Below are 15,957 nucleotides of genomic sequence, written 5' to 3' on the forward strand. Positions count from 1 at the left end.
TCTGAAGAAGGATAACTTTCCTGACCTCATGGTACGTGGGGTTGGAAGGCTTAGGGTACTTTGCACTGCAGAGGGATGTAGCATAATGCTGGGCAAAGGGACCATGGGACATCCAGCTTTTCCAGTGACTGTGGCACAGCAGTACCTGAAGGTGTGACTGGGGAAAGCACCTGGGCCAGGAGTTTCTGAGGTTTCAGGTGTTTTCTGCTAAACTTGGAAGAAGGGAAACAAACGGATGAATAGAAGAGACCTGTTCAAGCCTTGTTTGATGATGTCTTACCTCCTTTTGAATTTTATCAGACATCAAAGTGCAGAAACGTTTCAAACACACCTAGGATGCATGCAGATTTTCATTTCAATCAGGGGATTTGGAGGAGACTGATTGTGTAAAGCAGAAAAGTTCTTGTCTCTGGAGCTAAGAGGAGTACACCACTGGGATCAAGTTTCTCTTGGCTGTACAACTTACTGACATGTTCAGCACCAAGGGAAACTCAGAGCCACTCCAAACAGTGCAAGAGCCAGAGGAGCGTTTGCTGTGCAATGCTTGGATGTGACACACTGAGGACAAAATGGGACTGCCCAGCTGAAGGTGTCACCCCAAGAGCTGCCTGCTCTTCAGCAGGGGCTGTAGGATCTCCCCAAATGAAGCCGGAGATGAACAAAAGAGGCAAGACACGGTAGGAATGCATTCTTGTCCACAGTCCCTTAACAAAAAGTAAGCAGAGATCTGTAAACACTGTCCCAAGACCTGAGCCTCCCAACCTCAGCTCTCCTGGATGCTGTATCAATGTTTGTACATCTATATATTAAAAAAAAAAAAAAATAAAGTCACAGAATTGGCTCTAAACTTGGAGCTGTCTGCAGGCATCCACGCTGAAATCGGTACGGCGTCCTTGTAGTTGGCTCTTGCTCCCACATCACATCTAAATCTGAGCAGCTGGACTTTAAAAGAGGGAAATGCAGTGAAAACAAGGCCTTTAAATCTCAGGGAAACCACGTCTCTTGGAAGAGCAGAAGGCGCTCACCATCCACTGAAGCCATTCACTGTCTTTAAAGGGCTTTCCTCAGGCTACCAACACTCCACCATCACTCCCCACAAGGCCTGGTTCTCTTTTCCAGCATGCTAACTCCTCATCCCAACTCCTTCAACTGCTATAGCATCTACTCCAATCCCCAACAAAATGGATAATCCCAATGAAAAGGCAGCGGCCTCACACTGGCAGAGCCTTTAGACATCCTCCCCGTTCTCACTGAGGGTCATGGTGTGTATTTTAATGGTTGGCACTTTGCAGTTTTCATGCACCGCATTCCCTGCAGTGCCCGCACAGCAGCACTCCTGGAGGAAGCCTTTGCTTTTCACTTTGGCAGCAGTGCAGCTGGACTTGTCCTTAGGAATCGCATTTTTCGTTGGCACGCTTTGCGCGGCGGAGAAAATCTTCCATTCACAGACCCCATCGGCTTTGGAAATCTTATAGAAGGTTTCTCCCGAGCCGACGGGGATGCGGACCACACCTCTGCCACCTCCCACGCTTTGGCTGTTGGGATGATTGAGGTTGAAGCTTGGGGGTTGCTTTTTCGCTGCATGCTTTCTTGGGAGGCACTGCGCTCTCAGGACATTTTGGAACGCTTTCTTAAACTCTTGACTGGAGCATGGATAGATGATGGGGTTGATGCAGCTGTTTAAATATCCAAGCCAAAATGTTATTTTAAAAAGTGTGTCCGGGGGTTTGATTGTAGGAAAGAAAGAACCTAAAATGGAAAATATACAGAGTGTTAAGGCAGTGAGAAATTGCAGGTAACCAAAGAAACTTAAACACTGGAAAAACATAAATAAGATTCTGCTCTGTCTTGGAAAATTTATGACTTAAAGCCTAATTCCTGCAGGAAAGAGTCTTTCAGAATGCATGATGCTGTACAATTACATGGATGCTATCAGAGATCAATTCAAGGCTCAAGACACCCACTTCATTATACAAGCATTGGCTTCTCCCATTTACAGCCTGAGGCAAGAGAACAGATAGCAAGTAATAAAGGAAAATTGCTCCCTCTAGAACTTCTCATTCAAGACCAGTTAGCCAAATAACAATCATGTTGAGGAGGTCATCAAAAGGGGTTTCAAAGGGTAGGAAATCAGAGCATTTTGGAAGTCTGAGTACTGGATTACTGGGTTGACCAACTAGAAGTCTTCAAAGCATTAGATATTGGGAGCTCATTTTCTCTTGCAGCCTTTCAGGAAATAACTTTTCTTGTGGCATGCATCTGAAATGCAGAGAAATTAGAAGAAATTGAACACTGGAGAAATGGTCTGAAGTTGAAATGCATAACAAAGTAATATCTACCTGCAATCTTAACTCCCAGAGACCATCCAAAGAGCAATGTAGATGGGTCCTTAGCAAGGAGAGCACTGTGGGCCTTTTTATTCTATAGGAAGCAGAACAGCATCGAAATACTAGAGGTGGTTTGACAGGGGTTATTCAGCAAATGAGTGACAAAGCCGTTGGCTGTGCATTTATTGGAACTCATTGACACTGTATCAACTCCAAGTGGCCGTGCCAACTGAAGATGAAACAGCATTGCTAACAGCGTTTTTAAAAGTAGGCTATGGGAGCATTAAGGTTGGAAGAGGCCTCCAAGGTCATCTTGTCCAACTCCTAATGATAATACTGATACCAAAGGATTTAGTTTGATATCTGATTTAAAATATTGTGACTTCTTCCCAATGCCAAACATTTTATTTTTTTTTTTCTGTTCAAATAAAATTTAAGCCCCTTACTGCTTTTAGAAGCAAATTCTTAGCTTGCTTATTAAATGATATGAATAATTTGCTTATAAGATTATTTGAATAGGATGTCTGTAAGTGCTTAAGAGATTTACTGATGGAAAGATGTAACAATAGAGCTACAGAGACACACTTGGGGTGTTAAAGAGTCAATGCTGCTGCTGCAGCACTTAGAAATTAGTTGCTTTTCCTGAATGACACTGGAAACCAGCCACTATAACAGGATCCTCTAGTTCTTTGGTACTTCTCTCTGCTTGGAAATAAAAACAATATTGCCTGAGTGTGAGTGAAACAGAAAACCAAACTCCATGCGATGCGGGGGCGGGATAAGTGATAACAGCACTTCTAAGACCAGTCTTGCAAAGTGGATCCAGAATGAGAAAAAAGAGAAAAACATTTCCCATATGCTGTCAAGGGAAAGGCTGCTTCTTACTTAACTCCAGTGAAACGGAAAGAAAAAAAAGAAAAAAGGAAAATGATTCTATCATTGTGTTGACAGCAATTAGTTGCAATTGCTTATCATGGGCACAGGGAGCAAAATAATTTCCCAGCAAGTATATCGTGGTGTCACAGAATCACAGAATCGTAATTGGCTTATTTTGGACTTCATAGTCAGGTCTCTAACAAATTGCTCTTTTATCACTTATGTACACATGCCTTCCTGCTTTTCCCTCACAAATCAGAACCGTGTGCATTCAGGAAGAGATGCTGTGGAGGATTTTGATGGCAATGCCTTTGACACCCTCGATAGTTTCCTTGATTTCTGCATCACCTCCTCGGCTTGACAGGGGTTGGTCTGTTTGTTGGACCTCCGCTGATTCTGGAAAAGCTTGCAAAGCAACAAGAGCCTTCTAATTGAATCCTGAGAGTGCTGAACTTTGGTTTGAATCTTCTCCTTCTGAATCTTTTCCTTTCTTTGCCAAACAAAGTGACAGTGAGGGCAGCAAATGCTTCCAAGCGGCAAAACCCAGCGAGGAATTCTCAGGGTGTTTTTGCCCGTGTGGGAATGTATCAAAACACTGCTTGGACCAGGGGACACAAACAGTGCAGTGTGATTAATGATGCGCTCATCCTGCTTCTGCTGAGCACAGCCTCTGCTGCGAAACGCAGAGCAGTGCCATCTTTCTTCCATCCCCTATGGAAGAAACAGGGGATGGGCAGGGGGAGAGGTGCTGGGGTCTGCCTGCAGGTATCCGCCCTGGGATCGCTCATCAAACACCAGACATGGGGCTCCCTACTCCCCTCTTGCTGCTGCATATGGCTTTTCCACTGTCGCTTTCAACACTGTCATTTTCTGTGACCAACAATGTCAAGACAGCAGTTCATATTTTGCAGTTAAGTCTAAGCAGGTACATCTGCAATTTAGGATTTTTCTCAGCAAGTTAGCATCACTTTCCTCTTATGAAAACAACTAAATGAGCTTCTTGGAGAGCTTTCTGGTTGAAGTCATTGGCAGATGAAGAGTACGAAAGGATTCAAAATGTCCCAAACCTCCTCCGTTTTTCCTTGATTTCTCCACTTAGGTGCAGCACTGCTCTCCCATCTTGTGCTAAGACAAAGGTGAAACAAGCCCAGGTGTAAGGCTGAGTGTGAAAATGGGTAAACAATAACAATTCCTGTTTGCTGCAACTTCTGGTTCGCCTGAAACGGAATGCGAGTGCCTTGCCAAAGTCTGCTAAAAATAGTGAAGAGCCAGTGTCAGAGTCTGCCTCTTGCTCATTTTTTTTCCTGTTCTTTTGAGGGGGGTGGAGATGGAAATCAGCATGCTAATTTATTAACGCAGCCTTTTTTAGTACATTGGTGTAGAGATTTGCTGCCTTGGAACAACACACTGTCAGAGTACAACAAATGCACTGACAGCGTACAAACTTTGCTGTGAGTGGGTCCCATCACGTGTTGTCATTAACTCTTTCTTTCCAGGAGTGGATGCAACTTGGGTTTTGGGACAGCAGGTTCTCTCTGCTGGGCATTTGGTCATGCTATCCATCATGTTTCGTAGGTTAAGACCAGCTCTGCCTCCAGGTTTCATTATATGTGAACACTGTCCTGTAAACGAAGCATTACTAATGCCTATAGAAGGAAACATGGAATCATAGAATCATTAGCACTGGAGAAGACTTCTAAGATCCCCAAGTCCAACCCCAACCTGTCCCACCATGCTCACTGACCAGTGCCACATCTTCACAGTTTTGAGACTACTCCAGAGATGGTGACCCCACCGCTCCTTGGACAGCCTGTGCCAATGACCACTCACTCCTAATACCCAACCTGAACCTCCTCTGGTACAAGTGAAGGCCATCACCTCTCATCTTATTGCTATTACCTGGGAGTAGAGGCTGACCCCCACCATCTCACTTCAGGGCATCATAGAGAGCAGTAAGTTCTACCCTGAGCCACCTCTTCTCCAGAGTGATCCATTCCAATTCCCTCAGCTGCTTCCCATCAGACTTGTGCTCCAGACCCTTCACGGCACCACTGCCCTTCTCTGGACAAGCTCCAAAGAAACATCATCAATAGAACTGGTACTCAACAGACCCAGTATGTAACAGAGCTAAAAGTAAAATCAGAGTAGAGATAATGTGGACTTCCTTCTTATTTGTGCCAGCAACTTCATCTTCCTCAGTGCTATAAGTCGAGTTCAGCATGTTTAAACCTTGAGCTACTGAACTACAGTGCAGTGTGGAGAAATCATTTCAATTCCCAAAATTTCCTGTACAATGAGTTGAATCCTTCTGCACTTTGCAAGGGCCACGGACATGTTGGTATTTGCTTAGTGCCTCTTGGGAAATGTGGTGCCCTCTCCAGATGGGCATGGAAAGCAGTGCTGTTCTATTGCAAACATTGGTTCTGCCCACAGCTCAGAAACATCCCATAACCTTTTATGCTGTCTACCCAAATACCTGGCAAAACAGGAAAAACATCACATTGCCCAGGTTCTTGGGGGCCATTTCACTTTCCATGGAATACTAAGAGCGTGTTCTTTTTTTTTTCTGGGAGTGAAATGTTCAGTGATATTGTTGTCATGGTTAATATCAGTGGTAGATGGAACTGGTAGCAAGTAGGAGTAATATTCAAACAGTGCTGCTAAGCCTGATGATAAAGTATTTTGTTCAATGTGCAGAGACATTTAAACAGGCTGTGGCTGGCAGTGCAAGCCAGACAAGATTAAAGCAGAAATAAAACTTTTTTTTTTTTTTAAAGAATGACTGCTATTAACCATGAGAAAAAATAACCCAGCGGAGTGGTGAGCTCTCTTCTCTTTAAAGGTGTACAGCATAAGGCTGCCTGTGTCCTATGCAGCAGTGAGGCACTATGAGGTGACACCCTTTGGTAGGTGACATATAGGAGGATGGAGTAATGACCTCTTTTGCCTCCTGGCCTCTAAAGATCCCACGTGTGGAGGTCTTAATGTCTTTCCTGGAATAAAATAATAAATAGTGGCAAAACTGGATACAGCTCAGAGCCTTCATCTTCCATTATCTCCCAATAGTTTGTGCTGGAACCAAAAGAAACTTCGGCTGATCTCTTAATGCCTTTGACTTGTAGGCTGACTAGTTGGCTTAGTGGGAAGTATTGGTGATGATGGTTGGACTGGATGACCTTAGAGGTCTTTTCCAACCTTGGAGATTCTATGAGTCTATGATTGTAAAGGATGCTGAAATTCCTGCTTTGTTTTCAGTAAATTGAGTTTTATAGAAAGCCAGTAGCACAACTCAATTGCTTGCTATATAAAAATTAAATAAAATAGAACGTGCTACCAGCGTCCTGAGATCCTTTGCCACAAAATATCTCATTGCATACCCCTAAAATGCCAGGACTGCATTCCTTTCCCTCACCATTTATTTTCCTGTTTGTCAGATTCAGGTTTCTTCAGCTTTGAGAGAGAAGTTTTCCACGCACCTCCTGGTGAGTAAGTGCCAATTCAGCCCCAGAGATGCAATTTGACTGTGTCATTAGTCAGAAGTTACAGAGCTGCTTGATTATAGGTTGTTTAAGAGCCAGCACTGATGTCACACGTCATTTCACTGACGGACAGCTGATAGGGACTCAGCAGCTCCCAGACTAAAGAAAATTCTTGTTTACGCTGTATCATCTCCATTAGCACCACAGGAATAAGATCCTATAGATTTTCATGGCTCCTGGACCTCATTGTGTTGTTAAAATCCAGCTAAATCTCACAGCTCTGTTTAGCTTCACTAGATTTTTTCCTCTTTTTATGGTGTAAATTTGGTGATTGAGTCAGAGCTCGGGGAAAGGCAGGCAGGGTGGTATGGGTACACTCACAGAATCAGACAGAATCATGGAATATCCTGAGCTGGAAGGGATCCATAATGATCACTGAGTCCAATCCCACCTGGGAGAGAACAGCAGTACCCTGCACGTTGTGAGCACAGAACCACGTGCTGTTTGTCAGGACTGTGTTGGCAGGGCTTTAAGCATCCAAGGGAATCAGGAAAAGTGCATTTGTGGCTTGCACAAGTCTGAAGTCCTCGCACCTTTTGCCTGTGACACCTGGGATTAAGCATCTGCAATCACAGCAAGCTGAAAACAGGAACAGCTGTGTGTTCACAGAGCTCAGGCCCTATGGGATCCGTCCTGTCCCAGAGCAATTGCCCTAAAAAAAGGAGGATGGAGCAGCAGAGAGGATCCCCAGTGTCTTCCCACAGACCAGCGACTCCACATCTCTGTGCTGCCAATGCTCACAAATGGGCCTCATCTCATGTTCCCGTTCTCAACGTTAGCAGTGAACTTTACTCCATGAGACCAGCACTCTTTGTGCACCTCGGGTCAAACACAGCCACCCCACGGAGAGTGCATTTATATGTAAGTATTGCTGCCGACACACAACAGCTGCCCTCTGCACGTATGTTCCATCCCTGCACGTCTCACCCATATGGAAAGCATCTTCCGTGGGAACAAAAATGGGATCAAAGCACACTTCAACCGGAGGAAACGCTTCTGTTATTTTTTGTGATCATATTAGTGCAGCAAATGCAGGACGGTGGTTAAGTAATTGAGTGAGAAGAGATGTGAGGAAGGGTAAGAGCCTGCATCTGTCAAGTCTTGCACACTTCCAGCTGTGCTTGTCCCAGGATCTAGATTATTGTGGCTGATTCGGGGGGAAAATGAGAAAGGCTTTGTGTTTGGATCTCTCTGAACTGCGATAAACAGCAACAGGCAGAGAAGCGAGGATCTGAATTCAGATCCCCGTGTCGTTTTGCAGGGTGTGGGTATCTCCAAAGGACACAGGTGGGACAGACGGACACCAGGAGTGGGTCAGCCTGGGAATGGTGCTCTGATTATTTGGATTTTTTCAGGCCAAATTTATGCTCTGTTTCATGTTGTACCCACTTAGGATGGCTGATATTTCTGGCAAAGAGCAAACGTCTCACCAAGAAACTATTTCCAGATTCACTGTGTGCAGATGCAGATTTAGAAAGTAGATAAAAAAAAAAATACATCCCAAAACATGGGAAGGTGAACTGAGGTTTTCTTACCCATGTAAGCCCAAATGATAACACTGATTTACAAATTGTTTTAATTGCCAGTGAAATTCCAGCTCCCTTGCTGTGGAATTATTCAGGATCTCTTCGCTAATGTTATTATGATACTGGAGATTCTTCCCAAAGCCCCAGCTCCTGGAGGCACGCACTTAAAACAAAACCTTAGCTTTCACTTCAGAAATGAAAAGCCAAAACAATGGCATGGTTCAGAGCACAGTTTGAAAAGATGAGTTGGTTGCTGGTCGTGATTTGGAATCCCTGGGGTTTGCTACACTGGAATTATGCTCCTTAGCAAAAGCTGACTGTCCAGCCCTTATGCATCCAAATCAAAGACAAGCCCTGAAATCTGCTGAGTGGGGAGGAAGAATTATTCATCACCTTTCAATCCCTAATGAATTCTAAATAGCACCATGATGTCTGAGAGGACAGGGAGTGAAAATGACATTCGTGGTTCATTTACTCCAGGTGCCTGCAGGTGGTGACTGCACAGAGAAAGAACATTTTGAAGACAAGGATGAGCCTTCTTCTTGACAGGTAGCTCATGCAGGAAAGCTGTAGATGTGAATCACGACACACAGCAGAACTCGCTCCACATTCTCTCCCTGCTTGGCATTTGAATGGCTATTAATGTTAGCAATTCCTTCTCCGGCTTTGCTGCATTATGAGTCAGTGGGACACATTTCAGGGCTTGGTGACAGCAGAGAAATATTGGCCATGGGGACGTCGATGGGATTTTTGCCATTGGGTGCAGCATAGCGGTTACTGGCTTACACCAACAAGACCTGTTTTTACTGTGCTTACAAAAACACCCCTTGAGATCAGACAAAACATACAGATATCTTGACTCTTTATTTCATGGCTTATTTTCTCCCCACTCAATGTCTTAACACACAGCCCTGTAATCCACCACTCAAAGAGTGCCAAACACCCTTCTTCTTTCTGACCCACCATTCTGTAGCTTGGGCTCTATTCTGGGTTTCTTTCCCCCTTAATTTCTTTTTGTGGCTGAGGCAACACACTGAAATGCTATCATAGGGAATCTAGCTCTGAATATTCTCACCATGGCTGGAATTCAGCATGTTCTGAAACTATGTAGAGCAAGGCTGTCCCAGCATTTATTCATTTTATTTCAGGTGTTATCAGCTGAACAAAGATAAGAAGGAGGATTCCCATCCTTGCCTCTCAGAACAGCCCAGCCATGATGGCGCTGAGGACTGTTGATGCTGGAGGGACAGGAGGATCTCCTTCTGTTTACCACTATGAGACCATCTGGCCAATTCTACAGGAGAAAAGAGATGGTTCAGTGAAAGGAGCTTTATTTTTGTATGGCATGAAATGCCAGCATAAGGCAGTTCCATTGTTTTCACCTGGAAGAGTGGTGCAATTCATACAGTTGTCCTCCCTAGGAAAGCTTTTACTTGCTCTGCCTTTCTTTCCCCATCAGTAAATGGGGTTACTCTCCTGACATGTAAACATTTTGGCACTGCCTTCACAGAATTAGACATTACTTCAGCATCACCAAGCAAAATGCCTTTGATTCTACAGGAAATTGGTGACTTTCTGTTTGGCACCTGCAGTTAACCTGTTAATGACAAATCCCAGCTTACTTCTGAATCTCACACAGTACAATTCCCATTCGTGCTGTTGGTCAAATGGTTGGAAATGGGTGAATCGCAAACCTTCCCCTTTTTTGGACCCCAGAAGACTCTAAAAATAATATTCAAAGCGCCGTCTCTCAAGCTGGACTCTATTATTCTGCAAGCCATTCCCAATTTTTGCTTATTAAAGCACCAGCGTCTGAAGGAATCAGCAGGAAGTGAACAGTGAGTTGCAGAGTGTGAATGTCAAGACAGGGAGCTGATTTCCTCCTACAAAAAAACACGGACAGAACAGGCACCCACTTCATGCCTCTCACCCAACTCTGTCATGAGAAGGAACACGGCCCAAAGCCCAACAACTTTGCCAATAAGTGGGCAGGATGGAGGGTGGCTCAGCCAGCAGCAGTGGGAGTTGATCAAAATGTGTTGTGACAAGAGAACATAATGAATGGAACCTCAGACAGTCCTGAAAAGAGCAAAAGCCATCAAGATACACCTGATACGTTTTTTTTTCACTGGTAATACAAACCAGGCAGGTCCTCAAAGCTCAGCGTTGGGGAAGTACTGTGTCCTAACAGACAAGTGCATTATCCCAGCTTTATAACACAGAGAGCAGCTCAATCATGCCTTTCCCAGTGTGATCAAGGCAGATGAATTTCTGCATGTGACAGCACATGGAAGCCTCTCCATTGTGTCTGGCTGCCGCTGGTTTCCAAAACTAATTTACAGCTGAGTTGATTGGGGCCCAAGAAAGGTGCTATAACTAAAATCAATCACCTCCTTAAAGCATCAGAAACAGGCTGTTATTCCATCACTGCAGAGGGCCATAGCCCTGAGAGCCCCACCTGTGACCTTTACCCACACACACCATTGCTGCTTATAAGGTCAGGCTCTTGGTTCTGGGCTGACTCTCTTTTGTTGCTTTATGTTTTGCTGGTGGCTGCTGGCCCATTTGCTGGCCCTGCCCTTTCTCCTCACCTTTCTAACTGCTCCAGAAACCTGTTCTCAGGTTCAGCTTCAGGTGGCCTATTGTAGTTGGTGCCTCAGAGATCCTGGCTGCTCACTGTTCATTGTTTCCAATCAAAAAAGTAATACTGTTGTCCTCAAGGCACTGTTTCTTCATGGAATCATTAAGGTCAAAAAAGACCTCCAAGATCCCCAAGCCCAATCCATTCCACCATGCCCACTGACCACATCCCTCAGTGCCACATCTCCATGGTTCTGGAACGCCTCCTGGGATGGTGGCTCCCTGGGCAGCCTGTGCCAATGACCATGCTTTCTGAGAAGTTTTCCTAACATCCAACCTGAACCTCACTTCGTCGTGGTCTTAAAGAGCTCTGCTAAAATGTCACACAATCGTGATGAGCAGCAGGATTTCATTTGATAACCGAGATGAAACCAAAATGTTTTGCAGTAAGAAGGTCTTGAGTAGTGTGGGAAAGCTAAAAGCTCCTCTCAGCTGCTTGAATTGAATGCATTATGGTTTGAAAAAGGAGCCAAATGTAAGGCTACCTCTGGTCTGATTTTTGGGTGCTCCTGTGTGGAGACAGGAGTTGGACTCAGTTATCCTTATGGGTCTCTTCCAACTGTGGAAATACTCTGATTCTATGATTCAACCAAAGCATGGACAGTACTAGAAAAAACTGTTTCAAAACTGTTCTGACCATGCAGTTCCAAGCAGGGCTGTTAACCAAGGAAGCTCAGGTGCTATGGGTTTTCACTTAAGTGGCTGCCAGCAGTTGGGAATAAGGTGTTGCTAATAAGAAATAATGGTCAAAGTAAGAGAAAGAGGCTGCAGATATGGGAGATGTGTGAGACCAACAGCTGTGTGCAGAGAATTATCCTTACTTGAAGGTATGGATACCTGGCTGCCTGGGTGGGGTAGGATGTTCTTATAGGCCCCCTGGGAGCAAACCTAAGTCGTTGCTGAATGAGAGGTGGACAAGGAATCTTGAATTCCTAAGCAGGAGATTTATCTATTCTTCAACACATTCTTCTGTTGAATATATCCCTTCTATAATTATAGAAAGGCTTGATGCCTGAAATAAGGAAAATTTGGCAGATACACCCAAAAATCTGCTTGGGAAGCAATTATAGAGAGATGTAGATGCATGTGAGCTTCAGTCTCCTTAGTTTAAAACCCAATACAAGAGCTGAAGCGTTGGACACAATTCTTCCCAGGCAGTGACATTTCTAGGAAGTATCTGTGCAAAGTTCATTCATCAGTGGGTTTACAGCTCTTCTGTGAGGGGAATGATAAGAATTCAAAGAGAGATTTGCAGACCAAAGGGATCAGATTTCCGCTGCTGGGGGCCAGAGAGGACTGGGGCTCAGTAAGAAAAGGTATCGTTCAAAAAGGTTACTGGTCACAAAGAACCTCACTGTTTTGCTGGTTCTCAGACTAAACTCTTATTTAGGCTTAAATGTATTGGAGGATTGCTCCACCTGAACCAGCATTTCCATCAGTCTAACCCATGATGGAAAATAAGCTCACATTGTGCTAAGAAAGTCATTTGTCTAGAGTGGAGCTGAGACTCAATTAGGGGAACACAAAGACTGCAATTTGAGTTAGAGCTTTTCTGGGTCTAGTTTTGGGGAATGCAACGGGAACACGAGAATTGCAATTTGAGTTAGAACTGGTTTGTGAGGATAGGCTGAGTTCTAGGAAGTTGCTACAGGAAAACTTTGCGACCAGGAGCAGGTCCACTGATCAGATGGAAAGAGGGAGAGAAAGCACGCAAAGAACTGAAAACCTGTCTTCTTCCAGGGGAAACGGGCTGTTGTGACAGCCTTTCAAATTAGAGACATTTTGTGAAAGCTGAGTTTGCATGCCAGTGCCCTAACCTCATTTATTTCCATGCAACAAGATCATTGTTTGTTGGCTTGTTCCACAACCATCGAAGCCAAGTGAGGAGGTGTATGGAACATAATGCTCATTCCCATGGAGGGATCCAAGAAGGTAAGACATTACTCACATAGATTGCAACTGGCAATTTTACACACTGATTTCAATTAAGATATTGTCATGTGGCAGGAATACTCAAATTGTTTCTCCATTTATTTTCGGCAGTATCTGCTGATCTGGATGTCACGCCTTTATCCCACTCTCGATCTCCTTTTATTACTCCTGCCTTCCCTGTACCTACACCCCAAACATTTCCACCCCTGCTCGTTGTGTACTTCAGTGAGCCAGGTGCTTCTAGCTGCTCCTTGGTTCCCAGCTGGCAAGACTGATAAGTGAGGGGATCTTGACACTGTTTGGGGTGGAGCAGCCTGCCTCAGGATGCTTTCTTGTTTAGTTTGCACCCCTTGTCAGTTTAACATCTCCTTGTCTCTGACAAATCAACAAGTCATTTTGAAAGACTTTTAAAACAACATTGCAACTCCACGAAGACAGGGAAGCTAATAACCTGAAGAAAGTTGCCTTATAAGGGATCAAAGGAAGATGCAAAGCTGGTCTTCAATCAAGCAAATTTCCTAATCCAAAGCAAATTAACAACAGCACCGTGTGTGCAGCCGCACAGCAGATGAAAAGTAGTGTGTTTGATGTGTTCTCTTAAACCCTTTTTGGGTATGTTTCAGGCATCTTGGCAACCAGCATTCCAACGTGCTGACACCCTGGGCAGCAGAGCCAGCCTTTCCAGAGCTCCCCTTATGCAACTGCTACAGCTCAGACTCCAACTCCTGCTCCATCACCTCCATCTAATTGACCAATGAGAGGGAATCCATACTTTTTTTTGTGTGTGTGTGTGTGTTGACATTTGTGATGTTTTTTTTGGGAAACAACCAGGTGCTCTGGGTTAATCCAGGAGAGGTTAATTGAAAAAGAACCCAACGTCTTTTGTAAGGTGTAAGAAAAGAAAATAATCTCCCAAACCTTTTAGTGCTTAGGTAAGCATCGTTTTCCCTTCTCATTGTACTCAGTGTAGCACTAGTAGCTAAAATTTCCATGCAGCCTGCAGCCTCACTTTATTTTTCCTATACAGCCTCAAGACTGCGAGAAAAGCTGCTGTAGTTGGACAGGGCAGATGGAAGGTTCCTTGTTTCCAAAGCCAGCATTTAATACAGCTCTCGCTTTGCAAACTTTATGTGACGTGCCACGCTCAGATGCAGTCATAAAATTAGCATTCTGGTTCTGAATCCTGAAACTACATCAAAGGTGACTGAGCAAAGTTTAATTAAGGTTTTGATTACTTTATATTTCATGATAGCAAAGCAGAACACATCCCACCCCTTTAGAATTATGGCTGAGGAATGAATATCTGTATTCAGCACGGAGGGTGAGACGGCAGCCGGTGTTTGGCCAGTGTGCCCAGTGGGTTTCCACGTAGGATGCAAACCAGAGAAGTGTAAAATTAGTTTGGAGGATCCTCACGGCTGTGCTGTGGCTGGATGGGTGATAAATTAAAAATACATTCATTTGGAATATGGTATTTCATAGCATGACACCTTCTATTAGGGAGCTGATTATTTCTCATAGCGGGGAATTAATGGGTTCTGAGCACTTAGAGAGTTTTGTCCCCAAACAGTAAACTGCTGCTTAGACCATGAATACTTTTATGTGTTGACCTTTTATAAATTTATATCACCTTAAGAACTGGCTGCAAACTGGAATATAAACACAAACACCTAAAACACCATTCCTAAAGCAGAACTGATCAGGAATAAGTCCTTGGGTATTTTCTCTGTGGAAAAAGGCTGTCAAAATCAATTTCATTCTTTTCAGCATTTTAGCTTCCCTTTGCCTGGCTAGGTTTGACACGTTCATTTTTCATGTTCAGTTTTGATGCATGTTTTGATTTTTGACAGCTTTCCAACAGAAAACAATTCCCTCAGCGCTCTTCTGATCGGCTCTATTGAACACAGGCAAACGCATGGCCCTCCTTTGGGGGAAGGGGCCGTAGAAGGGGTTTATGCATTACTTACCAAGAGGCATGACTACAAAAAATGGAAGCCAGCAAAGAACAAAGCATCCCACTACAATTCCCAGGGTCTTGGCCGCTTTCTTTTCTCTGGAGAACTTGAGGAGACGCACTGAGAAGTGATGCTTGCTCTTAGAACTGGCCGTGGCCCCGCTCCTTTCGGAGGCGTTTTTGCGGTGGATCCGTAGGGTCACTGCTTCAGAACGAGATTTCTCCATCTTCAACCCCGACCTCAAACCTTTGTTTTCCCTTTTGGCCACGACGTACACTCGGCAGTACATCACCAGGATGATGGTCAGCGGGAGGTAGAAGGAGCCCAGCGCGGAGAACAGCACGTAGCCGGGCTCTTCGGTGATCTGGCAGATGGTCTCGTCTTCGGGTGCTGGTTCCTTCCATCCAAAAAGAGGTCCAATGGAGATGACCAGAGACAGTGCCCACACGCACAGCAGGGCCAGGAGGCCTCTCTTCTCTGTCACTATGCTGGGGTATCGCAGTGGGTAGCTCACCCCGATGTATCTGTCTATCGAGATGATGCAGAGGCTCATAATGGAAGCAGTGCAGCAAAGGACATCGACAGCTGCCCAGATGTTACAGAAGATCCTCCCGAAGGCCCAGTAGCCCAAAATCTCCATAGTAGCAGAGAAGGGCAGGACAGTGGATGTCAAGAGGAGGTCAGCTACAGCAAGGTTAATTATATAGTAGTGGGTGACGCTCTGAAGATGCCTGTGGCAGGCTACAGAGAGGATAACCAGAATGTTACCCAAAACCCCAAAAATGATCAGCCCCCCTAAGATAACACCCAGCAAAATGGCCTTGGAAATGTTCACGGGCCCTGCAGAGTGGGTGCAGTTGGAACAGTCGGATGAGTTCCCAGAGAGGAAAACCATGGTGAGTGACTGGAAATGGCTACTGTACTTCACGCCCTTTTCAGGTAGAAAAAGTGATGGGATCAGTCCTCAGAATGTCCTACAGGCAACATTGCCTGGCTTTGCTGGGTGGAAGATTTTTAAAGAAAGTTTCAGCAGTGCAGCACCAGGAGTAATGAGAAGGATCCAAAAACATAGTAGAAAGCCTACTTTTCTTCCCAAATATTTACCATTCCAGCACAGCTAAAATCCACTGTTTGCAAGTCAGATTTAACCCCTTTTGCATTG

The 15,957-nt window shown here is 44.7% G+C and overlaps 1 protein-coding gene across 1 annotated transcript; it reads right to left on the minus strand.

Moving 5' to 3' along the window:
- Positions 1-1,228: 1,228 nt before the first annotated feature.
- ADRA1A (adrenoceptor alpha 1A) lies at positions 1,229-15,690 on the minus strand (the record flags this gene model as incomplete). Its single annotated transcript, XM_079547413.1, has 2 exons — positions 1,229-1,749; positions 14,808-15,690. 2 exons carry the CDS (start codon positions 15,688-15,690, stop codon positions 1,229-1,231), a joined length of 1,404 nt encoding a protein of 467 aa, XP_079403539.1.
- Positions 15,691-15,957: the final 267 nt, after the last annotated feature.

The sequence above is a fragment of the Tetrao urogallus genome, assembly GCF_951394365.1.
Source record: "Tetrao urogallus genome assembly, chromosome: 27".
Classification (NCBI taxonomy): Eukaryota; Metazoa; Chordata; class Aves; order Galliformes; family Phasianidae; genus Tetrao; species Tetrao urogallus.